We start from the raw sequence: 25,932 nt of genomic DNA, 5'->3' as shown, positions 1-25,932 counted from the left end.
TTTGCCTTTTAGATTTAGGTGATATGTGTTTAAGTGTGAATGCATACAATCTACTTCTATATGTATGTATTTTAGGGGAGTAATTTTGCTCCTACTTATAATTACTACTGATTGTCTCAAGGCTACAGCAAGGGGTTAAGTCCTAACTTCAAAAGAGATGCCTACCTCTGCTGGGGGCCACAAAGATAAGCAAGGATACCAAGACTTTCAAGTTTAGCCCCTGAGTTGAAGGAATTGGATGGGCTCACCTGTTTGGAAAAAAAAAAAAAACCCCACAAAACAACCCTGGGAAAAGGCTGGGCACAGAATCAAAGTCCCTTTGGCATGAACTTATGACAGCTCTGCCCATGAATAAGCCAGCTGTGTTGAGTTGCTGAAAACAGGGGCAGGGCTTGCCAAAATCGAGGATGAGGAAATCTCTGAGTGATGGTGTTTCAAACTTGGTGGTGCTTCTACATCTTACAAAGCAATGTGGTACACATGCTTCATTCAATACATGACTGGACAGCTAATGAACCCAGTTGGTGCAAGAGCAAGCAAAAGCCATCCTTGATAGTGTCTTAAGCCACAGGGAGGAAGATGGTGTAAACTGACCCCTCAAGTGTCTGAGAATAAGGGCGGAGAATTTGGTCAGATACCAGAACGGTCAAGTGGGAGATCCTGTGGCCCTAGAACAGTAGGGCCAGAAAGATAAACAGAGCTGTTTTGTCTCAAAGGATGCCAAGCACTTGGGAGACCATTTGGCTAAGAGGAAAAAAGACTACATATAAGCAAAACCTAATAGACAGTATTTAGAAACACAAACAAGTTGTCTCTGATTTATCCAGGGCTAAGTTTACTTCAGCTGAGCAGAATTACATTGCTTCTAGAGGCTAAATCGTGTATCCTTCCTTTCTGTTTTTATTTGGGATGTTTTGATGTGGTGCTTGAACTAATATATTTAATTAGAACACTCTCCTATATATCTACACATATTCCCATATACTTGGTCCATAACATGGCTACAGTAAAAATAAAGTAGAATGAAAAATTATTTGGTTGTGTTGAAACACACTAACCTATTCTAAGAAGCCCTAGCAAATCTTTTAAACACTGTTTACATAAGGTGCTCAATTGTGTTAAAATCTTTCTTAAAATATGCTAACACGTATCATAACATCATACTTTTCTTGATACAGATTTATTTATGGTACCTACTCAGGAATCACTAGTTGTTCCTGCAAGCAAAGCGCTTTTAACTAGAGCAGCTTCTCTGTCTCTTTGCAGCTCAATGATAGTTATTTCAGACATTGCAGCATACTTTCTTCCCCCGCTTCTCATCATCTTTCTCATATTATGTATCCAGTGTAAAACTTAAATGCAAAGGCTCAAACATAAGAGTGAATAACCTCACAAAACGTACATGTGATAGTAAGTGTACACATTTAGTGCTTTTTAAAAGAACTGTTATAATACTTCTAAATTTCAAGTGCAGGGTAGAAAAGTCCATTTGTATATACCCACTCATAAATGAATGGACTTAGCAGACAGCACATAGGTACTTGTAAGCTTCCAGCTGCAAAAGAAATGCATTTTGTAATATGGTCATTAAAAAAGCCACAGTAATGCTTCCAGTTATTCTTTTTTTTTTCTTTTTAAACAAAATACTCATAATATTCTGCTAGAGAAAAGAAACAAGTCCACAAAAAGAAAAAAAATCATATTTGATCAAGAAATAGCTCTCCTAGACAGTACAGTAGTAAAACCAAATGCTAGCAAAAAAATTTCTATTACAATGCATCAAAATCCAAAATCAAATGTTACTTGATGTTCTCCATAAAATTTACATTAGTATAAAATCTGCAAATGCTTCAGTCAATTGTTGTTTGCTTCCATCATTTCCAAATTACAATCAGTTTCTGACCATGCCATTCATTTGATTTACTCAGCTTGAACTATTTTCATTCGACTCTTATTTACGCATCTTTGCTAATTTAATTTAATCTTCTGATTGTCATTCAAAACGTTCATCCCAATATGCCTTGTTATTTATGCAGTTTAATGCCTTTACATGCTGAACAACTGATAATCAGCCTGCTTAAATCTCTTGCCGTTCTAACATTTTTACACTTCGCAAAAATGAAATACTGCAGCAAGGCCGTTGCCCATACTGCTCTATTCAGGTAAAATCTGTTTTGCTTCATTAGAAGACAGGGGTAATATCTGGTAGACAAAATGGGCACCGCTGCCCACGGCAGCTTGCCCTTGCAACAGAACCACTCTGGGGAGGCTGTCCTGTCATCTTTAACTAAAGGGGATACTCGGACTGAAGTGGTGTTTCTCCAGCCTGAAACAAGGGCTTGCAGAAAAACTGCAGAGGAAGGAGTCAGGGATTCTCTGTTTCTAGCCAACAGAAAAAGCAGTAAAGAAAGAGAGATTCAGACTTTCAGACAATTTTCTCAAGTTCTGATAGGACTGCCTCCTATGCCAGATTGGTGGTTTGCTCTACCTCCTCCTGTTCTTCCGTGTCTTTTTATTACAGCCTTATTCCATACCTTTCAGGTTTTTCTTCCTTGCTCTCCCCATCTCACATGCTTCCCTTCAGGGTCCCCCCCCGACGCCAACACAAAACCATGGAGTTACCTTGACTGAGTGCTACCATGCAGATTACTCCTGCTGGGGGCTATTTTGTCTACTTAGATTGGAAGCTCTTTGGCGCAGAGATTGTCACCACTCTGTGCCTGTACGACGCCTAGCAGAAAGAGTCTTCTTTTGATCAGTCCTCTGGCGCTAATGTAATAAGCATAATTAATAAAGTATCTGTCTATACTCATATACGGGAAACACTAGGACTATGAGAGAACAAAAACAGGTTCAGCTTTTATAACGCTGGAAATGTACAGTTAAATCCATGAAATTTCTACTGACAGATGACCGTGTAACAAAAGGAATATTTAGTAGGAAACAGCAATCTGACTTACTTTGCTCTCTTGGCCATTTCATTGCCATCCCAGCGGGGGCTGTAAGGGTAATTCTTCTGGGCCTGGGAGTACAGCTGGCCACTGTTAGTGAAGTGGTAGACGGACTGAAACGTTAGGGTTGGTTGGTCTCGAGGAAAGTAGAGGGGTAGGTCAACTGAAATAAAAGAAAAAAGAAGAAAAAAAAGAAAAAAGAGAGTCATAGAAATACAACATTGAGGGTTTGGTGTTGTTTTTTTGTTTTTTTCTTTTTTTTTTTTTTTTTTAACTGGGACTATATCATTCCTTTCTATTGATTTAAAGGTGACAGAACAGGAGAAATTGATGATTACTTCTAAAATATACTTCTGCATTTCTTATAAGTAATGATTCCAACATATTGCTGTATGGGACAGTTTGCTCTAGCAAAACATTTTTATAAATTACATAATTAAAAAAAATGTTTAGCTAGTGTATTTCTATGCTAATCATAACATTTACCCCATGATTATTTTGTTATAGAAAAAATAATGTAGTATTTTCCTTTGTAGTGAAATTTTCCCTTTCAAAAATTCACAGAATACATTCTATTTATGCTTTCCATTCAAGAAACAAATTTATCTTTATCTGCTTTAGCCAATTCATTTTAGTGCCCCCATGGACATCAAAAGCATTATCATTCTCATTTTACTGCTGTCTGAGACTTAAAGTGGTTAAATGATTTGATAAAGGATATAGAAAGATTCAGTCACATGAGTTGGAAAAGATCTCAACTTGCCGTCATCTGTTAGACAAAAAAAACCCCCACAAAACCAAAAACACACTGCGAAGTCAATAATACCCAAAATATCTCACTAAAAATAAAAATCAGAGCCTCTTAGTTCCCTTTGCTTATCACTGTCTCATCATCAGCTAGGTCTGGCAGAACAATAAAATAGTCTACAACAGTTAATAATATGGTCAGAAACTGGTTTTTAACTTAACTTTTTTATTGCTAGAGTTATACTTAAGATTTTCTTGGTCTACTTTTAATTTCAGGAGCCTTCAGAAATCTGTAGTTAAACTGAGTTATGACAACAGACTTGAACTGTTTACATTAAATGTCTAATCTAATACCAAAATTAACAGAAGAATGTGCATTTCTTTTAAAGGTGTAGACTTCATTTATAAAGCACCTACGACTGTACTTTTTGTTATCCTCCAAATCACAATTCTTTAGTTCTGCACAATGAAAGAACAGTGCAATGGAACAGTAACTCCCTGTAAACCTTAAATCATTTTTCCTATTGGTGTAGCAATGAGTGAAATAAATTAGTAAGATTATAATTCATTCATATGAGCCTGGGTTCTCAATATTCTCTCTTTGTGACTTCACAGTCCTTTTTAAAGAGAAGGAAAAACTCCTAATTAATAAACAGGATGTAAAAGCTGAAGTAGGAGCCAAAGCAGGTGGCAAAACCAGTACAAACAGAATTTTAAGAAAGAGAAAGGAACATTACAGGACTGAACCCATCCTCAGGTGGAACAGGATCTCCCCTCCAGTACGCTTGGTAACGCATTATATTTTCTACTTTTAAATACTTCATGAAGCACTACCTTTGAAATCTCTGCTCATAGACTGAGATATCAGTGTAAGACAGATTGTATTTTTCTAAATCCCATGCTATCATTTTGCTAGTCCCTTCATTTTTCAGTTTTTCTAATCACGTCTGAATACTTGGATGTGCATCAGCCAAACCATAGCTCCCTGTTCCCTGAATTACCCTCCAAACTCCACAAGTAAAACCGTTTGTAGCTGTGAAGTAAACAAAACCGAATGTGATATTCCAGTTACAGTCTCAAAATACAACAAATTACTGTGGACGACAGTGTTTGCTCAATTCATGACCCAGTGGCTGAGCTACACGTGATAACTCCCCGAGTCCTGGTGACTCAGATCACACAGCAGCTTCCAGCAGATATTTAAGTGGTAATGACACGGGCAGAGTTCTGCTAATTTGAGGGCAGATCACTGCTGTAACAAAGGTTAGATTCAAAGACTGCTCCGTCAAATTCCTCTTTATAACATGATTATTAAATAACAACCCTGAAAAACATCGGTTTATCGAGGCCATTTATCAGCAAGCAAGCTGTCTCCTCCCCTCGCAGACAGTACGTGTGTGCCGTAGCCTCTGAAGGACTTCACCGTGGAAAAGAGTATGAAGCAAGGAGACAGGCTCTCCGTTTTAACGTTATAAATATACTTCTTCAGCTCTGAGTGCTTAAACTCTGTTCCCCTAGTGCATCTTTTTCCTTCCTAAGTACCAACTCCTTGAAGGAAAACTACTCTGTATGCTTGTGTATTTTATCACTGTGTGAAAGGAATAACAAACTTTAGCAAAACATGCGAGTAATAGTTCAGTCCTTATACTTAACGTTTTACTTGAGAATTTCTAATTTTCATTAACTTTCCTTTGAGAACCTCTGTTTACCTAATGGGGGCAAGCAGCAGCAGTTACCTAAAACTAAAGGTTTGGACGTAAGAGAAGGTATCTAGCACTAGAAACACTGTTTAAATGGATAATCAAGACATTGCTATCACTACAGAGATGATTCCATTCGTTACAAGAAGCCTTTCTTTTATAAAAATATTTTTCCAACACTGGTATCACCAAAATATAACAGAAAACATTTTCTTCTTTTATTAACCAAAACCCGTATAGGAATTTTCAGGAATTACTTACATTATAAACTGTTAAATCAGATAATCAAATTAGATTTAAAATTTTGCATCCCACATCTGGCCCACAGCAGTATCATCCTGAACTGCAAGTAGAGTTTTGAAAAATTTGACCTGCCTTTGATTTCTAACACTACCCTTCACCTAAAATCGCCAAACCCCCATTTTTCTAACCCAAGTGTTTCCTAAATACAAGGTGTGAGATGAGTCCAGACCAAGTAAAAAAACCTGTCCCTAATTCTGGAACACAACCACACCTAAAAGACCAGTAAACAGGAAACAGCCCTGAGTTGTAAAGTGTTATACATATCTCAAGGTAGCCAGCTATTATTTCAGCAGTAGAAAAGGAAGGCAAGAACTCACTTCCGTCGCCGTGGATGCCCGTTCATTGACACTGTGCGTGCACAGAATGCTTGGATTTGGGGTGAAGCGTTTTATCGTACATGAAAAATAAGCAAATAACATTGGTAATCAAGGCTAGCAAGGTGCTTTGAAGATAAAAGGTCAAATTCTGCTCATAGTCACGCAGGTTGATAAAGAAAATTTTTCTTTTTACCTAGTCGGATCGGCAATCTGACTCTCAAATCTGTGCATTGATACAAAATCAGATCTGCCTTCACGCGATACGTAAGGTGGCAAAGATAAGTGTTATCATGATTACGTCCCAGACAACATTTACACTTTGTCATGAAAAATGCATCACTGTTAAAAACAACGCACCGCTTTTGTAAATCAACACCTGAACTAGGCAAACTTTTATAAGCCCGCTTTCATTTGGCATGCTAGTTACCTAAGAACTATGAAAACGTATTCATGTTGAATACAAGTACTATTTCCAAATAACAGCTGACTCACAAAGTACCCTGGTGATATGTCTGCAGAAAATAAGCAGATGACTCATGTCTGTAAATTCCTGAAAGTACCAATAGACCCCTTGCTTAGTCATCTTTTGCTTGGATGCTGGGTTCATGAGCTCTGTAAACTATAATGAGGGATCTAGCTCTTAGTAGGACTCTCTCTCCCTTTTTTCCTCTCTTCTAAACAGTGCAAATTATCTCTCTAAAAATAACTTCCTCTACGTAAGTGAGTCACTTCAACTAGCAAGCTTATACAAGTCATGCAGTTAAGCAGTAATATTTGGTTATGAAGGTAAAAATCTTGCTGTCAAACTCAGATTTAAAACGAAAATTATGTCAGAGGAAGTCCCATTTACCCCTTCTCTCACAGAAATAGAAACATTTCCTTTGGAAAATTTAAACAATTAGCTCATTCAGGAAAGTAAAGCTTTCTAATTCAGTTCCATGCTCAAAGTAATTTAATCCTGATGATTTCTTACTTTGGCTTTCCTAAGCATCACACTGTTAATATAAGAGGAGCTCAAAGAAGCAGACTGGAGAAAGAAGCCAATACCCCAGTAAAACACTGCTTTCTCCTACATTACAATTTACAGATCATTTTTTAAAAGTCAAGTTTTAGAAAGCCATAGTGTGGGGAAAATCACATCTTTATGAAAGCTCTACATGAGCAGAACTTGGAGGGCTGTTTTGGGTAATTAAGCATTGAGTAAATTCTTCGGTGATTGAACCCTAATTTTCCCCACACAGTTCATAAGAAAGCAAAAGAAAAAGGACTTGCTTGTTGAGAATGAGTCATGTTGTAAAGAAACTTAATTACAGTTTATAAATAGCTGAAGTTGCTCTCTTTTTGAAACACAAGAAACTACTGAGAAGTAACACACAAATTTGCTTTTCTTGACTTAGTTAGCATATAATGCATAGATATGTTCAAAACATAGTTTTCTTGAAGCCAAAATCCTGATTCATTAATAACTAAAAGACTGTGCAATGAATCAGTAAGGTTTAATTGTTCATTTTCTTAAAGAACAACCATCTGAGAGCTGGAACAGGTTACCTAGTTTGTTAAGCTCATGTCAACAACTGCAGAGTTGATTTCGATAGTCTTACTAACTTTAAAATAATATCCTTAGCATCTAATTTTATAGCTTTTTAAACAGGGTATGAAATGTGGAAGGGATGTCCCGGCAAAAGCATATACCAGTGCTGCTATAGGGTTTCTGAAGGAAAAATGCTTAGAAGAAAAAGGCAGGTTTACCACAGCGCTCCCCTCCCCGCCTTTAAGTACTGGAGAGAAGAGAAGGGAAAACAAAACCATGCTTGAAATGCATGCTGGCCATACAAATATTTCAAAGTACTTAGATGGTAATATTTAGAAAATTTTCCATATACCGTTCCTCTGTTCTAGAGAGAAGGTTTATTCATCCTTTGTACGGCACTGGATAAATCTAGATATTTGTTTTCACAGAAGTCAGCATTTACTCACTGAATGTTATGTACCATTTTAATGCTTGGATGATACTATACTGGTTATCTCATTAACCTTCAGGATGCTTGAATCTGCTGCAGTTTATTGCACCTGTAATTTGTTTTGCACTCATAAACACTGGCTGATCTGGATATGTTACTGCCGAGATCTACTTCTACAAGACTTCATGGCCTGCACAACCTCAATTCAATCTCTACTGGCTTTATGGAGCAGCCTCCAAACACAAGATAACACAGTATTCTTTCCAGTTCGGTTCCCAGGCTGGACATAGCTGGCCAAAGGAGACACTGTTCTGGTTTGCCCCACCTGACAAACTCTGCCCTTCTGCATTTATTTACCGCACAACACTGAAGCCTTGCTCTGATTAAATATATATTAATTTCTGTATGAGCTTTTCAATGTGATGATTCTAATCATCATAAGGGATGATGATAGCTACATAAAATATTTTAAAAATTGTTTCACAGCACCTTCATGAATTGAGAGGCTATTTAGGGATTCCAGACCGGGAATGAAGGAACAAGGAAAGGACAGTCAACCTGTCTACTGATGCTGAGTACCAGCCTGTGGGACCCAATTCTTCTGAGACTTAATAGTAGATAATACATTATATAGCTAAACACAACTCCTTCCAATGTTGACTGCCATAGCAGGTACTTCAGAATCAATGATTACTGGACACGTGAAAAGTTCTGTTTAAATTATTTCACCAGAAAAACAAGGAGGGTACAGGAAAGATGTGCCAAACCCAAATCTCCAGAGAACACTGAACAATCTTAGCCTGATACTATCTGTTCTCTTCCCAAATTCCCCTGACTCACTCCTTGCTTATCATCCAACTTTGGCCAGAGACTGCCTCTGCATTCAAGTACTTCTGATGAAGTAAGTAATGGAAACAGGAAACACATATTCCAGGCTCCAGAACTGTCTCTTATTAGTATATATTAATCATCTTTTTGCTTGTTCTTTTTTTGGTTCAGTGAATTTCACATTCTCTCTGCCTTTACTTGCAACTGAGGTCATGCTGCTGGGAAAAACAACTTGTGGATTTGAATGCACTGCCTCAAACTGAGAAGTTCCTTGAACTCAGAGCTCTCCAGTTTTCATGATGTGTTAACGTGGACGAGACCCATGTGAATTTACAATGCAACTCGGTGGTAACACAGATACCATATTATATAATGCTCCTTACACAACTATCAGGCTCTATTTTAAAAAGAAAATTTCTAGTAGGTTTTCTGGCATGACTTCTCCTATGGGAAAGCTGTTCCAGACAGCCTGTACGATGGGTGAAAAAATCTTCACCTAACTTCAAGGGAACACAGCTATCTTCAGTTTTTACACAGAAATTCCAGTACAGGCGGCCTTTCAGGAATCATACTGGTCACCGTACCTGCTGAGAAACCTGAACAGATTCAGCTGCAAGCATTTTGGAGACTGTAGTGGCTAGCACAAATCTCTGCAGGGCAGCATTTCAGGCTATTTTGCCTAGTGAATCTTTCCTCGACTCTTGTGTGCTGAAGGCCTTTAGCCTACGTTCTGCTGGCAAAAAATGAAAGGGTGAATTTGGCTCAAAACACACATAGAATTACTAAATGGCACAGCTATCCTGCTTTGGTGCGTGATGATGTAGTCCTGCAAGAATGAGAGAGCAAGGGTGACAAATAACATATCAATGGCATTACTGTGGGACTTTAGGTTAACAGAGCACAGTCATAGGAATTTGAATTTGTTAAATATTATTAGGGCTAACATCCCTTCTAGAGAAGAACAGGTTCTTTGCTATTTTGAAATCAACATTTCAAAATTTCAAATGTGAAATGAAAAGCTCTTTATGGAATTTTAGCTGAGACGCTTATGGCACTTTGGGTGTGTTGGTAATCACAGCTGGTTTTGAAATAATTACGTCTGCTCTTGCTATGGGAAATATCCACCCCATTGGCAAAGTCAACACTTATACAGTAAACGAATAAGATGACTTATATACAAAATACTTCCAAATAAATGCTATGAAAATACAAGTACTATGAAAAAAGATGACTACGTTTTTTAACTGCATCAGTTACATATCAACTGAATGTATAACATTAATCAATGGAAGATAAACATTGAAATGTGATTGTAATAATGCAAAAATGGCAATATTTGGGATTATGACAATTTATGTGAATATGTGAAATTCATAGTTCCTTGTTTTGTACTGGGAAACGGGTCTGGCAACAGAGTAACTCACTAAGGACCGGTCCTGTAACTGCATTTGTATAATGATTGATCCTCATAACGACACAAGATCTTCTTGACCTTTGTCAGCAACTACAATATTCAAGAATGGGAAGGGAACCCACTGAGATGTTTAGAAGATAAGGTTATTAGAAGGTCGTTAGGAAGAATTCAGCTGGGATAAGAAAGGAGGAAACTGCTGAGGAACCTTTTCTTCAGCACAGGTTTAACGCATTACCTCCAGAACACGAGGCTGCTGACAGCAATTATTGAAAGTGCTGGCAAATGCCCAGTTTGCAGTAACTTTGGTGATGTTCACTGTGACATTAAGGAATGCTTGAAGGAATCTAATTTTCCTTATTTTTTCCCTCTTCTTTTTTTAATTGGGCAGGAATAACTTTCAGTTATTGTCAGTCCAGGTTAGATTGGAAATAAGAACTGGTTGTTCTTTTCTCAAAACTTTTGCACCAACAGTATGTCCCTTTCCATAATGTGTCTTATGACAACATCACATCTATGGAAATGGCCAACTTCAAAGTCTCAAATATAGAAGTGGTTACCTTTTATTCCAGCGCTCTTAGACAGCCCTTGAATCTTTCTGAATAATGGAAACAACGACTTGTGATGGATTGAACTGTTCTGACACATTACAGAGAGAAGATTTGTTTCCTTGTGGATTTCAATGAGACTAGAATAAATTTATCACTTAGTTTTCTTTGTTTTGGTTTGTTATTTGGTTTTTTTTAAATATAAAGTATGTAACCCATTTTTATTTGAAGAGGACTGCATGACACCGCTGTATCTATCTTGTGGTTCTCATTCCACTGATAATGGGAACTACAATATAGTCTAGGCACCAATGGCAAGTAGATTTATGATTGCTATTGTTTTGATTTTCTTTCAACATAGGCAGATGATAAGGTTGTAAAAATATCCCATGTCTTTATCATAACCTGTATCTTTCTTTTAAGTACCCCATCCTTCATACAAAAACAGCATTTAAAAAAAAGGCCACAAAAATAGTTTAAATACCTTAAGTTACAGTCATGTGCTGCAGACAGAGTATCTAATTCTTTGTTTAGTCTTACAGAGGAACTAAATAACAGATCAAATCAAGATATTCTTCAAGCAGTTTCCAGCTATGTGGTCAAAGACCATGAAAAAGTGATGTAACTTAACCCGAAAACTGCTTTATAATGTCTTCTTTCTTTGGAGTGTCATCACCCACCTCAACTATGTCATACTCTTTTGGACTTTTACAGCAAGACTGGACTACCTCCTAAAAATATCCCATGGAATATCTCATAATCCTGTATCAAGCCCAAAGAAATGGCATAATGGCCTCCCAGGTCTTTTCCTTCTCTAATTCTTGTAACCATGATTATTTTAATTGAAAGAAAGGCATTTTATTTTTACCTCACTAGCTTCAGCTAGTGACATCTATTTAGCTTTATTTTTACTTCAAATTCTCAAAGATTTCATTCCCTCCCCTCTTCCGTTTTTATTTCCTTTTATTGTTTCTACTGTAACAGTTTCTATAGTAACTTCTTTAAGTGCTGATGAGATTGATGCTACTGAAAGCTGCCTCTTCTCCATCTGAATTGCTTGAAGCTTATACTTCAAATACAGTTGCAGTTGTTATGGGTGTAAAAAGCAAGCTGTGCCCTTTCTTGGCACAGGCTGGTGACCATCACATGTAAGTGGTGGAGAAAAGGTGAAAACTTTTCCTCTGCTTTCCCAGTACAGCGACGCACTGCTAATCGCTGAGAAGTTTTACATTACTTTCCAGCAGGACAGGAAGACTCCTAAAGCATGTTTTTACTGAAAAGCAGTTGTGCAAAAACACTGGCTTCTCTCATTGACACTATTAAGCTTATGAGGCTTGCAAATACGTTCTTTTTCCTGTTTTAAATGCTGCCCGGGATTTGAAAGGAAACTGATTTATTTCATTCTCATCTGTGATCAGCATGACATTATCCTGCAGGTCAAGAGGACTCTTTGCTGACACACATGCTATCCTGTTCTTTCAAGCTCTGCTCCATGCAGGCTTACAGCTTTCAAATCACAACGCAGTGTAATCCTGCCTGACCCAACTAGCCAACTAAGCCACTCCAGGTATTTTTAAAGCCAAACTGAAATCTACTTTACTGCGATATAGGCCCGTTGCTTCTTCCCAATCCTGAATGTTACAATTTATCACTTTTGCCCTTGAAGCCACCTTTCACAATTCTAAAGGCTTATCCTTCTATTGCCTTTTCACGACCTAAAGAAATAGCTTGTGAAATATACTCTTTTAAGCCACGCTTTCTAGACTACCGGTCATTTTTGGTACTCTCTTGTGAATACTCCATTTGAGGATGAAGCAAGACAAATAGCAGGAACACAACCAACCCTAAGCTTCAGGGAGCAGACTTTGGGCCGTTCAGGGATCTTGCTCCTCCCATGGAAGAATCCTATGGCATAATCGTCCTGCAGAAAAGAGGGGTCCATGATCACCTCCTCCAAGCTCAAGAATGGTCCATCCTAATGAGCAGAAAGTCAAGCAATAGTAGCAGGAGGCCTGCATGGATGAACAAGGAGCTCCTGACAAAACTCAAACATAAAAAGGAAGCACATGAGATGCGGACACTCTCTGAGCATGCAGAGACCAGGTTGGGAATGTCAAAGCTCACCTGGAGTTGAATCTGGCAAGGGAAGTTAAGGACAACAAGATGGGCTGCTACAGGAACAGCAACAGCAAAAGGAAGACTAGCGAAAATGTGGGACTGCTGCTGAATGGGGCAGGGGAACTGGTGACAAAGGAGACAGAAAAGCAGCTTAAGCACTCCCTCCGTCTCCCATTTAGACATTTAAGCATCTTTGTGACCAGTTCTGTCTCTAAACTAAGGTGTATTTCTTATTATTAAAAAGTAAACTATATTTATCTATTTCATAAAAGGCATGCAGCAGTTGCCTTTGTGTGCCATTGCTGTGTTACATATGGCTTCTTAGAAAAAGTTTACTTTGGTAACAAAGTAATTGTCATTGGATAGAAAGAGGAAGGAGATAGGGAAGAAGGATTCAGAAAATCTTTCATTTCTTGATGCAGCTCTTATTTCTAGACATTTCCTATCTCTAGTAATCCTGTGGTGTTCTGTATCATCCTGTTTTTTTCTGAAAGCATTACCTGGTATTGAACCCAGGACTGATCCATGTGAAACCCATGCTCATCATCTCCTTTCCAGTACCACAATCTGTATTCAACTCCCAACTCTGTCAATGACTTTTTGTGACCTAATTACTTTTTTCCAAAAACTGAGTGGATAAAATAGGATTATATAACTTCCCTCTCTCAGGCATCTTTTCTGAGAATTTATTAGTTATCGGTCATATACTTGGGCACATAGTAGTAGTACTCTAGATAAATCTATTAAGATAAGAAAAAGCAACAGTTCACTTTTCTGAAAAGTGCAATTTTATAAGAAGTTATTACAAAACCTTTCAGTCCATTTGTTAAAGTGCTCGTAGTTCCTGGAAGAACATCAATTAATGTCTACAGCAATATACTACAGTTTTTAAAAGTATGGCAAATATATGCATTTCTCAGAAATTAAAAAGGTAACATCCACAGCAAAGTGACACTTAAAAATACTCTGCCACTCCACCCACGTCAGGCCATCATAAAATATTGTAAAACCTAATTCCTATCACAACAGTTGTTTCCTGTTTGTTGCTGTCCATACCAAGTTTTATGAATCGCCTTGTGTCCATTCTCCCTTTTTTAGCAGAATTATAAATATGAACCTAAAACTAGTTTATACTGAGTGACATGATTACAAAATGAACACAGAGAAACAGAAAAAGAGGAAAAGAAAACCTCTGTTTTCAGGTTCACTTGCATCCATTATGAATACCTAAATATGGAAAATCTCATTCAGCTCACGTGCAAGTAAATACGCAGGATGGACTCAAAGGAACACTATGTTTAACGTACTCTTAATGACAAAAATTAAATTATCAGCTTTCAATACAAATTTCAAACTAAATCTAGTTGGCAGTGTCCCTTAGAAATAAAGGAGAAAAATACACAACGGAGAAAACTGATCGGCAAAAGGCTAATTAATTTTCCAAATGCTGCAATTCAGTCATGGGATTAGCCCCTGCCTATGCCTAGTTAAGTGCAGAACTGTGTGCCTGTGACTCAGGCTACTCTTCCATCACACTGCCTGATCCACAGCACTGCAGCGTATCTGCAGCTTTCATTGACTTCAGTTAAGCAATACGCACCTCACTACACAGGAAACATCAGAGAATGTTCTGTTTTGTGGTGATTAAAACAATGTACAAAGTTTTGAAGAGACCCCCTCTGCTCAGGGTATATTTTGCTGTAGGCAGAATGACATGCGCTCAGGAACTATCAAGACAGATCCAAAGAAATACATGGTACCGACTAAAAGTACTGAGAGAGTCAGAGAAAAAGACCGCCTCATGAGAGACACTTATCTGCTTACTGAACAGTCAAAAAATTACTCCCAAACATAAGATCCAAATGGCTTTTGACTTCTGCCAGCCAGTTTTACATCACTGGGGCTTTATTAATCTCCAGTTTCTCATTTAAGAATGAAATGACATCCCTATACAATCTTTGCAGACCTTTTTGATCAGCATTGAACTTCTCATACTAGACTCCTGAAACATTTGTTATGCTTGACATTTCTGCTGAACTACCTTGTTTTCCTGACACTACCAGACATCACTCCATTCTCCTGTACCTTGTTATTCACACTGTCATGTTCTCTTTTTCCTTCTCCCTTAGTTTTCACAGAGTCATAAATTCCCATTTTCATTTAAGGAACAATGAGAAGATTAAAATAAAAGCACTATATAAGGAAGCCAAAACACCTCATAAGATAAAAGCTCACAGAAGCGATCTAATGTAAATATTCCACTCAACACTCAGCCCTTTTTTAAGTAGTAACTCGGGCAGACAACAGTTTATTTTTCCATACCTTTTCTTGAAGAGACTTCTCTTTCCTCATCAGACTAACTTCCCTGAAGAAGTGGAGCCAATGCAATCTTAATTTTCTCCAAAGATTTTTTTCCTGGAATTTGAAGTGTTAATTGTGATGACTGCCAGGCACTGATATTGGTGAAGGAGAGCAACTCTTGAAGACTATCTTCTTTTCAGCTTCCAAAAAGTATGTGAGCAAGTCTTACGTGACAGAAGACTGAAAAAATATATCTCTAAAACTACCAAGCCCACTCAAATGGTTATTCATACTCCAGTAGCACACAGGAGTCACTGAGCATATTCCAACTGCATTAAATATTATATCAAAACAACAAACACTAGCTACTTCTCACGTTTACATCTAACAAGATCTATAGGTCCTATATAACAGGGAGGGCTCTATGGCCAAAACTACAGGCAGATAAAGGTTTACTGAAATATTTACAGGAATGTTTACACGAAATAGTCTCATGTTCTGGGTTCCAAATTGCTCAGATAAACAAATAATTTCTTGAACGTTTTTATTATCTCAGTGACTGTGCAGTTAGTGTGGTAGGCATGTGATTTTTCAAATAGGAATCTGCAGAAGCAATTTCAAAAAGAACAATAAATACAAAACTTAGATGAAAGAAAATACTTTTGCCTTCTCACATAAGCTCTCCTAAACACAAATAGCAAACACTAAGTGATCAGACACATGTTCATCTAGGAAAAATCTTCCATTTAAGACTTTATCAAACCTCCTTGCTAGCCATTTACTACCACAAAGTCTAACTTGTTTATTTAAACAGCTGCTGGAGGAATAGATGAAGGGGCTGACGAATGCTCATTAGCTCTGTTCTGTTGACTTTCCAGAGGTGGGGCAATCTCCTTTAAAGGGCAGGTAGCATCTTAAACTACACCAGGTGCCTGAAAAATTAACATTTACCTAAATTCTAAGGATTATTGTTGCTCTACTGAATGATTAAAACAGTATCTGAAGCCTAATAAGTTATTTCTGCTTGGAAAGGGAACTGATAGAAGGAATTACTTCTTCAATGCAATTGTGTTTATTTACAGTGGGTGGGCATACATTTCTCTTTCTCTGAACACTACTGGAATAAACTGCACTTTCTTTGCACAGTAGTGTAAACTTGTCTTCGCAGCTACTAATGCTCTTTCCCAACATGTCCTTTTTTTTCCCCCCTCCTCCCAAGCCTCATCTGACAAACACAGCTACCAAAAATTATTTGTGTCTTTATTTTCTGAGCTGCTTTCTGAAGCTGTGGACAGATGTGCTAATCCAGATCGAAAAGAGGTTTATGTGAGCGAACCCCAATTGTTTAGCTCAGGCCATCAATTCAAACCACGTAAGTTGACTGCATTGGCACAAATTGCTCTGCTGACAAACGTGTGCAGATAGCAATACCCAAACAGGAATGCATCAGAAGCTGGCATTGATGACTTCCATCAAAAAACTCTGAATCCAGAAGCACGCATTCACGTGCTGATACTCATAGGTATAACCTCCTATAACCCAATTAATGCTCTAGGCCCCTTGCTTGCTTCTTTCTTCTGTGTAAAAACCTCCTTCTTGCTGAGATGCTGCCTATTTCTGATCTATTCTCTGACAGAGGTAACCACGTAACTGCACAGACAGGTAAGAGGGTGGACAAAAAGCTACTTCAGTTGGCACTCCCATAGCAAGAAAGCTCGTTAATTAAACTTTAGCTTTTACATGACTAGCACTTTGGACCTCCCGGGTCACTGGTATTACCCAACACAGAACCCGAAATCCCTTACAGTTAGCCAAGGTCACGGGCAGCAACTGTTCCCACCAACTTCACCTACGTCTGAGATCCCATACAAACTTAAGGTACAAATGCTGGCAGATTCCAACATTCTCCATCCCCCAAAATATTGTTCAATGAAACAAAACCTTTTTAGTTTAATATCTGTCCTTTTCAAGATGTCTTAAACAAATAACCACTAACACAAGCAGTGTATCATTTGCTATTGCAACCGGTCCAACTTCTGTCAATCTCCTTTGTGCTGACAACCTAAAAATCTTGTAAGATAAAAATTAATCTTTGAAAAGCCTATATACAGGTTGCTTTGGAGTCCTATTCTTGTGTCCATACCAATAAGGCTACTTAATTCTTAATTATGCACAGATAACGTAACTTGTGTTTACATTTATATACGGTATAAATACACAGAATGTATGGAGGAACAAGAATATGAAGAAATATCTATCTCCAAAACCTAATCATAGCTGATTTATAAACGAGAAAGAAATCAGCAGTATATTGAAGTTTACTTACAAAGCTTTGTACTGAGACTTACTGATAAACAGTATCAATATCAAAAGCACTAAGCCTGATTAACCATTTCCTCTTTCATGTGGATGCATGAACTTCTCTGAACGTTTATTTCTTCTGTCATATATTTGAAAGCACTTGATTAATTCTTAAAACTAAACCACTAAAGGAACAGTTCCTTTGACTGCTCTTTGATCTAATATAACAACTTCAGCAGCTACATTAATCTAATGATTAAGTTTGCAATTAGGTAGCTCTTCTGTGTTTTAGGGTAGAGTGGGTAGACTTTGCTCTTAATTCTGTAACTACAGCACAAATCAATTTTTTTTAGCAAGTGAAATTGTTCTGAGGTTATTGGGCTTTGGCAACCCAGAACTACTTTCCCGCTTCTCTCATCTTTAACTCAGTTTACTCAATAAAACTATTCTGAATAATTTCGCTTTACTTCTAATGTGTTTTGCTTCCTAGTTTCCCAACAAGTTTGTAACTTTGAATGCAAGTAGTTGCAAAAAAAAGGCCAAAGTTATTTCTGAAATCTCTGAATGCATCTTTTGAAGGAAATAAAACTCACATTAGGGTTTATATATCTCACAATCTCAATTAAAACTAAAATTTTAACCAAAATTAAGATGCCAGTAAAATTTACTACGGTTCCTTTCATTTGATTTGCCAAGGTGTTTGCTGTATACTGACCTATTTATTCTCCTCTGAATACTTTCTCTACATACTATAGTAAATATATAAAGTAAAACAGTTTCCAACTTACGGCTATCTCTCCCAGACATTTTATTAGACGCTTGCTAAATAGTCAACCATAATATACATAGTTATGTCAGTGGTTAAGAGATGAAAGCCTACACTGCTTCACTCAGGAAATGAAGTGCAGGTTTCGGTCCTTTCATTGCAATATCCTTCAGTGCATGGAACATAAAAGTTTTTGCAGTGGATTGTTCAACAAGCGGGTGATGCAATGGCTTACACAGCTAAGCCACTGTATGATTTCTAAGGCCACAGGGTTAATACATAGTGATAAACTATTCAGTTATAATTGTAGCTTTCGTGCCAGTTAAATTGAGCACTCTGAATGTTACACAGTTAAAACCTACTCTGTTATTTAACAGAAATTTGAATTTTGATTCCCCTGAAATCTAACTGATTCAACATCTATTAAGTTATATTATCCCACAGCAAAAATCAAATCCACAGGAATTTTAACACTGATAAAATTAAGCCAAACATACTGGGGAGTAAGAAAGGTAGGAAATCTTCAAGAAGGTTGTACATAAAGAAGCATCATTTCATGGAAGACAATCGCCCAGTGACCAATTCTCAATTGTAGTTGAAGAGTAAGTAAAGATGTAATAAAGACAATTTTTCAAAAAATATCAGTTTTATTTCTTTTTTTTCACAATGTAAATCATACTAAGATGATGGAAGTTTTTTAATTTCAGGTTTGAGTTTCCTAGACCTCTTACAGTCATTACTGTCTGGAAATCTTAGGTGATAAAAAGAAAGGGATCAGTGAGACCATTTTTTATGATCTCCAATACAACACAGGGTGAAGGACTTCTCTGAACAATGGCAATCCCCACTTCTTGCTTTAAAAACTCTGTGACAAATTTCTATGATGTCATTAAGACATCGTTAGTTTTCCACATGAAAAGTTAGCCCACAATCAAAAATGATGTAATCTGAAATATTCCAGTGCTAGACTGTTAACAAACACCAATGTTGCAGCTGCCCAGATTGCACTGCAATTATTTTAAACAATGATGAGAAGTGTAACAATCAAAAATAAACGGTAACATGACTGAATTTCCCCAGACCAAAATATCTTTGATACCTGTGAATTTCACCTTACCATAGGGAAAAATAATAATCGTTACTTAAGGTAACATGTATTAGGCAGCAACAAAGCCACACTTACTAACTTCTACATGAAGTAATTCCTATATATTTATTTAGTTAAGAATGCTTTTTGCAAGTAGTACAATCTTGAATTAAAAATTTCAAGCGACAGCAAATCTAGCTACATACTGTAGCAAACTGTTAGACAGTTTTGCCAACACAGTTTCAGTCTAGGAATAACCTTTGGCTCCTAACGACAGTATAGTGTTATTTCTCATTTAATATATTTTCCCTACACTAAAGTGTCTTTACTATCACTATCAGTGCATTAATTCCTGACAATTACAGAAGATTTTAGATATTCCCAGGTTATGTATACTATTGGTCCTCATTACTGACACTTTTGAAAGGACGAGTTACAACTGTGAACTTAATCTTGAGTCAAATTACCAGAAAACCTTCTCATGACGCTTTTGGCGTTCTGTAAAGCAGGCAGTATGCTATCGATGTGGATCCCCTCCCCTTCTCCAAATACAATCAAGATTTTGTGTTTTCAAAGTGTCATGGTCACATGAAAAATACATTAAGCACTGGATAAAGATAGCTAAAACTTTTAAATTGTTTCCTGTAATTGTATTTCTTCCCTTTTGAACTTGTACCTTCAAGAGGATAGACATTTATGCCTGAGGCAAAGTGTTACTCACTGTGAACAAGGAAGCAAAAATCTTTCCACATCAGCAACAGAGTAAGCTTTGTGAAGCCTTCTGCATCATATTCCACCACTCCACTATCAACAAAAAATAAATAAAAAAAAATACAATTTACAAATACAAAATACCATTCATTCTAATACTGAATGATAAATATGTAAATTCTGTATTACAGGAATTGTTTTTTTGTCTGTTTGTTCAGAAACTTCCTGTATTTGCTTTATTTATTAACAGTTACAATTTTCTAGCTAAATGAAAATTGAATTAAACCTTTAATCTTAATAATCTTATTTATGCTGTGGTATTGGAATTTCTTGCCCAAAGAAAAGCCATATTCAGTTTATATAAATACACTTTAGAAAGAAAGGAGACCTGCTAATGCATCTGCAGTACTAAATTGATAAAAACTGTACACACACAAATTCCCTGTATGTTACTCAGATTAAGATAATTTATTAAGTCTGTAGTAAGTGACAGGGTAAAATTGAAAATACGCAAGCTGAGAAGAGTTTAAATTTGGAAATTCAAGAGTATATATAAAAAAAGCAAAGCACGAGAGCATACAAAAAATTAAATATAGAAGACTTGTTCAGTAGACGGATTAAAAGTTTCAACCATGTTGAATAGAGAATACCAAAGTTGGTATTCTCTGAAAGTCTCAAGCAGTATCAGGACCCGTGAACCACTTCGCAAGTGAAATAAAATCACAGGCACACCTGGGCCGTTTCTATACTGTAGTTTTCTCAGAAGAAAAAGTACCACCTTGTTTTCATAAGGATTGAGCTTGCATCGACTCTCTATCTACTCACATGTCCAGTTCAAGTCATTGTTATCTATCTATAGTTGTATAAACTTTGGGTGCATGCTGGAAGCCACCTGTCTTCCTACCCTCACTTGAGAGACCCAAAATCTGAAGGGCTCCCAAATATCCATGTCATTTGGCATCACCACTCGGAAGCAGAAACCCCCTCCTCACAGTGAGGTAAAGCACTACTGGTCAGGCAATCGCTGGTGCATCAGCTCCTGGACTCTCGCCCAAGTCAGGATTTATGTGGGAAAACCAAAGTGCTTACCCTTCACAGTGCCAAGGCACCCCTGTTTAGTTGATCTGTGAAGCTAATGTGTCATCATGCCAGTCCATGGACCTTTGAACTGCAGGAATTCGACATGACCCAACAGCCCTTTCGAGAGAGAGAGACAAGATACTGCTCGGCGGTGGGAGCAGCTGGTCTCCCAGTCCTGCTTTTACGCCGAGCAGTGGTTTCTGGCTCCTGCAAGGCTTGGAACCGTAGCCACTTCCCCGTCCCCCTACCTCAGTCACTGCCTATTACTGTAAGACCCCTCCAGTCATTTATTCAGAAATGAGCACATTTCTTTTGCATGAGGAGAAAATCCCTGCTGTCCTTTTCCCATAATCAGCTATTTTCTAGCAAAATCAGATCGACAACTGGCACAGAAGTGAAGTAACACTTAACTTCATTCCAGTACTGCTGCAGAGAGACAATCTATATACATCATTCTGTGAAAGGTGACCAGATTTCATCTTATCCAGTGGACAGCAGTCACACAACCAAAGACCACGTGCAGAAAACAACACTTTCCCCCATGCTACAGAAAATAACGCATCAAAAGAAAACTTACGTTCCAAAGTGACTCAGGAAAGCTGCGATATACTCTCTTCTCTTATGGTATCCCTGAATAACATATTGTACCTTAAAAAAGAAAGAGAGAAACAAATCCAAAGCTATAGAAAGATAAAAAAAGCCAATGCTCCCAATTTGTCATATCTTCCTTGTTAAGGAAGATTTACGTTTGACATGGTGGTAGTACTGAATCCTACAGTTCTGATTCCCCTAAAGAATCCTAAAATGCCTTTAAAACAAACAGTGGATCTTGCACACAGAAAATCTTGTAAGGAAATGTCTTCACTCACTTCTAAGTGAAACTTAGTATTTCACAATATACTGAAGCGCTGTTTAACTATGCAAGATAAAGAGTGAAGAAAAGAAATGCACGACCGTGCCTTGCTACAGTTTGAGCAGGAAACCGCTATAGGCAAATCATAATTACCTGAACTGACAGTTGGTTAAGTGTCAAAATAAAATTCTGGTTATAAAAGAAAACAAAAAAAATATATTTCACAACTGATCTTGGGTGTTTTCTGAAGACTGCACCTCCAACAAAATCTTCTTAACACTAAGCTCTCTCAGTGGTTTCATGCTGACTCAGGGAGCCACCTACTCAACTGCGAGCATCAATTTCTGAGGCATTCTGGGTTTTGAAAGACTTCCATCCTGGCACAGACAAAAGCCAACAATGCCAAATCTGGAAGACTTAAGGCAAAATTCTCCTCTCACCATGTATGTTTTCTTATTGATTTGAATGGGATTACTTAGCAGAACAGTGTGAACAGGGTTTGACCCATAACAGAAACAATCCACGTGTTGTCAGGCTGCAAGAGCTTCTGGATTACAACTGGCTACTTCAAGTACTTGTGGTATGGTTCCATATGTGATTCCCTATGTAAATCCCTTTGCCTTCCAGAATGAAAACTAACATTTTAAAAACCTTTTTTCCCCACTGAACACAAAAAGAACAGGAAGAATATTTTTCTTGGCTTTGGTAATACTAGAATTCCTTGGCTGGCAAATGCTTTCCTAAATTTTTTGAAAAAGTCTTAATACAATCATTGCTGAGAGCTATCTTGTACCCCTTAAAGTTAAATTCTGCTTATAAACTGAGACTTATTTAATTTTATAAAAAACTACGATTATTTTGAAGGCTTTGTGTGGGATCTGAAATGTTATTTTGGGAAAAGGAAAACATATGATAAGTTTGCTTAAGGGACTTTGTTTAAGAAAGGATAAAAACAGTCCTGTGTACTTGCAGATTTCAAAAACAGAAAGTAATTTTAACAGAAAACCACAACAAAAACAACTCTAAAGATAGATTCCAATATAATTATGGAAACGCATTTTTAAGAACTTTGTCTAAAAGAGAAAATTATTTTCCTCATCTGAACAAATGAAGGTAAAAATAATATACAAATATGAATAGGAGGTCTGTAATAGGCAGATTCCTAGATGTTGGTCCCTAAGCTTTCTTTTGAAAATTACACTTCAATAATGGAGAAGCTTTCAAAATACTATACTCACTCTTTTTTTGTTTAAACAGTAAGCTAACCGGAACACAACCTTTTCAGCAACCTTAAGTAGCTATTACTGTATAAACATCCAAGTAGACTGCTGATTCAGTTCATTTGGATGAAACATCTGAGAAGAAAATCACTGAAAGTACTCAAAACCTACAGCGATTACTATGGTATGAGAACTTAGGTATCTTCCAACTGGAAAAAAAAATATGCACACTACACATTTGTATTTACTAGCAAAATAGTATGCTGCAATGCAGTGTTGTACGATACAGTAACATTTTAACCTAAATCGTAACATGTCACAGTAAGAAAAATGCACTCCAGGCTCTGATCCCAAACATGCTTGTTCACCTAGAAGAGTCATTATATTCAGCGCCCTGTGTAGGTGCTCAACTCTTATCAAGAAGGTATGCTTTGTGTAGTCCACCTTAAGTACGCCCTGCTTGGACTACCTGGCAGAAGAAAAACTATGTCTATGGAAACGCTATAGTGTGTTACTGCAATACAGTACAGCACATAAGGGAAAGGAAAATTGAGTTCTCTTTACTAACTTACCTTGTTTGTTAGCAGCTGGCATACTTGGGGTACATAGTCGATAAGACAACCTCCACCAGGAAAGGCTGGGATGTGAAGGGCAGATGATCCTCCAAGCGCACTAAAAACAGAAGTTAATTTAACAGTACATTACACATACAGTCCCTGGGATTTGAAAGTGATTTCTACACTGTCCTCTTTCCCTATGCTTAAAGTTAGAGGGCCATGATGAAGTGTATTTTATGCTGGGCAATATAAAAAGTATTGAGTGATACCATCTATAAAAACAGGTTATACCATGACCCACTGTAATTATACTACTTTAATCAAGGGTATCACTAATGCAAAGCATTCTCTCAGGAAATAGCTTTTTCATTGTAAACAGTTCTGTTTCTTAGCCCTCATCAGTAAGATGCAGAGCACTGTAGTTACGCTATCTTGTTATTGAGGGAGGACTTTGAGTCTTAAATTATTCAAAAAGCCACCTTCAGTCAAACCAGCTAAGAATAAGCAAAATAATTTGGACTGAGGAGTAATAGATGGCCAGATGCAAATGTCAGTCATGCCATCTACTCTAGTTTTGGGCCTCCCAATACAACACAGATGTTAGCCTACTAGATCAAGGGGGCGGTGGGCCAGAAAGATTATTAGGTACACGATGTAAGGGGGCATGCTGAAAGAAATGGGTTTGTTCAGTCTTAAGAGAACACTGGGGAGGAGGGGATATTGAAGAGGGAAGTTGAAGGCATATTGTTATTGAAGGCACACTGATGCCTTCAATTATCTAATAGAAAAATATAGAGAAGATGGAGCCAGAGTCTTCTCCGAAGTGCACAGTGACAGGATGAAAGGCAATGCAGACATGTTGCAACAAAGGAAGTTCTGGTTAGCTATTAGGAAAAACATTTTCACAATGAGAGTAACCAAATACTGGAAGACGGGCCCAGAGGGGCTGGGGAATCTCTGTCCTTGGAGGTGCTCAAAGCTCAGCCGAACAACTGCTGTAAGCACGCTGATCTAAGCTGGCCCTGCTCTGAGGAGGGACTTGGCCAGACAATCTCCAGAGGTTCTCTCCAGTCTACATTGTTTTATGATTATATTCCCTGATTCTATGACTTTGTTCATCCCCAGAAGGAAATACTATGAACAAAGATAATAACTCTGTCCATGCACAGACTGGAAATCTGAATGCTAGGAATCCACAGAAATAAGATAACTTCAGAGATGTATTTAGGCACCTTAATCAATTGCCTTTACCATAGGATGGAAGACTGAAGTACACCTGCTATTGCCAAGGATAATGGCTTCTTTGGTGTGGAAAGATCTAGCACTTTTTACTTAAATCAGGTTCTATAAGGCAACAACCAGCTAAAGTCCATTTCTTTTAGCAATACTGACCTAAATCTTTCACCAATCAAAAGGGATATGAATTTGCATTACACACTGTCGCTTACATAATTCACTAAACATCCAGAACCCTGTTGGGTACTATTAAAAAGCTTCAAAAGCTAAGTTACTTTGTGGCCTCCTGATTACATGCTGTTTCCATGAAAGATTAAACTGGCTGGAAAGAAAATCCTTCTCTGCAAAATAAGGCTCTTATTCTCCAACGTGACCTGCCCTTGTATTTTCCTCAGTACTTGATAAGATATCACTTTTGTAGGTATAAAGGTCTACAGTCATACATCCCTTTGAAGGAACAGAGCCTACATAAATCAAAAAACCCCAAACTCATAATGAGGTATATGGAAATCTGCTACTCAGGCAAAACAGTCTGGGTTCAACAGACTGTTCACCACATGGAACAGTTCTGCAGGTCTGGATTTTGCATATGCAATGATGAAAAAAAAAAAGCCTTGAGTACACCACAGCTACATAAAAAAACAAACAAACTTTTCCAGCAGAAGTAAGACTTGAACAGGATTTTTTTTTTTTTAAAACAAAATTCAGTTTCCTTGCTGCTACCCCCTTACTAAAATTACTCACACGGGAATATAATTTTGCTACTTGTAGATGTTAAAAACAGTGAAGCGTGACTATTAGATTATTACTAAGTCGGAACATTTCTGAAACAGTAGTTTGCTCTTAGGAAATTGAAAGTATACTGGGTCCATCAGTCTTTAATGTTGGAGAATGAAAGACTTGTCCCTCCTGTATGTTATATGTGGGTTGTGAACC

The 25,932-nt window shown here is 37.5% G+C and overlaps 1 protein-coding gene across 2 annotated transcripts in view; it reads right to left on the bottom strand.

Moving 5' to 3' along the window:
* The window catches only part of BABAM2 (BRISC and BRCA1 A complex member 2), a 181,664-nt gene that overhangs the window by 19,432 nt on the left and 136,300 nt on the right, over nucleotides 1-25,932 (bottom strand). For both annotated transcript variants that reach the window (XM_076334393.1, XM_076334394.1), the window contains exons 9-12: nucleotides 23,776-23,875; nucleotides 21,708-21,778; nucleotides 20,061-20,143; nucleotides 2,961-3,114 (exon numbers count right to left, since the gene is read on the bottom strand). In XM_076334393.1, the coding sequence (XP_076190508.1) occupies nucleotides 2,961-3,114; nucleotides 20,061-20,143; nucleotides 21,708-21,778; nucleotides 23,776-23,875 (408 nt within the window). The remainder of the gene's footprint in view (nucleotides 1-2,960; nucleotides 3,115-20,060; nucleotides 20,144-21,707; nucleotides 21,779-23,775; nucleotides 23,876-25,932) is intronic.

The sequence above is a fragment of the Aptenodytes patagonicus genome, chromosome 3 (genome assembly GCF_965638725.1).
Source record: "Aptenodytes patagonicus chromosome 3, bAptPat1.pri.cur, whole genome shotgun sequence".
Classification (NCBI taxonomy): Eukaryota; Metazoa; Chordata; class Aves; order Sphenisciformes; family Spheniscidae; genus Aptenodytes; species Aptenodytes patagonicus.
The sequence above is the reverse complement of the archived record's forward strand: the minus strand, read 5'-3'. Positions and strand labels throughout refer to the sequence as shown.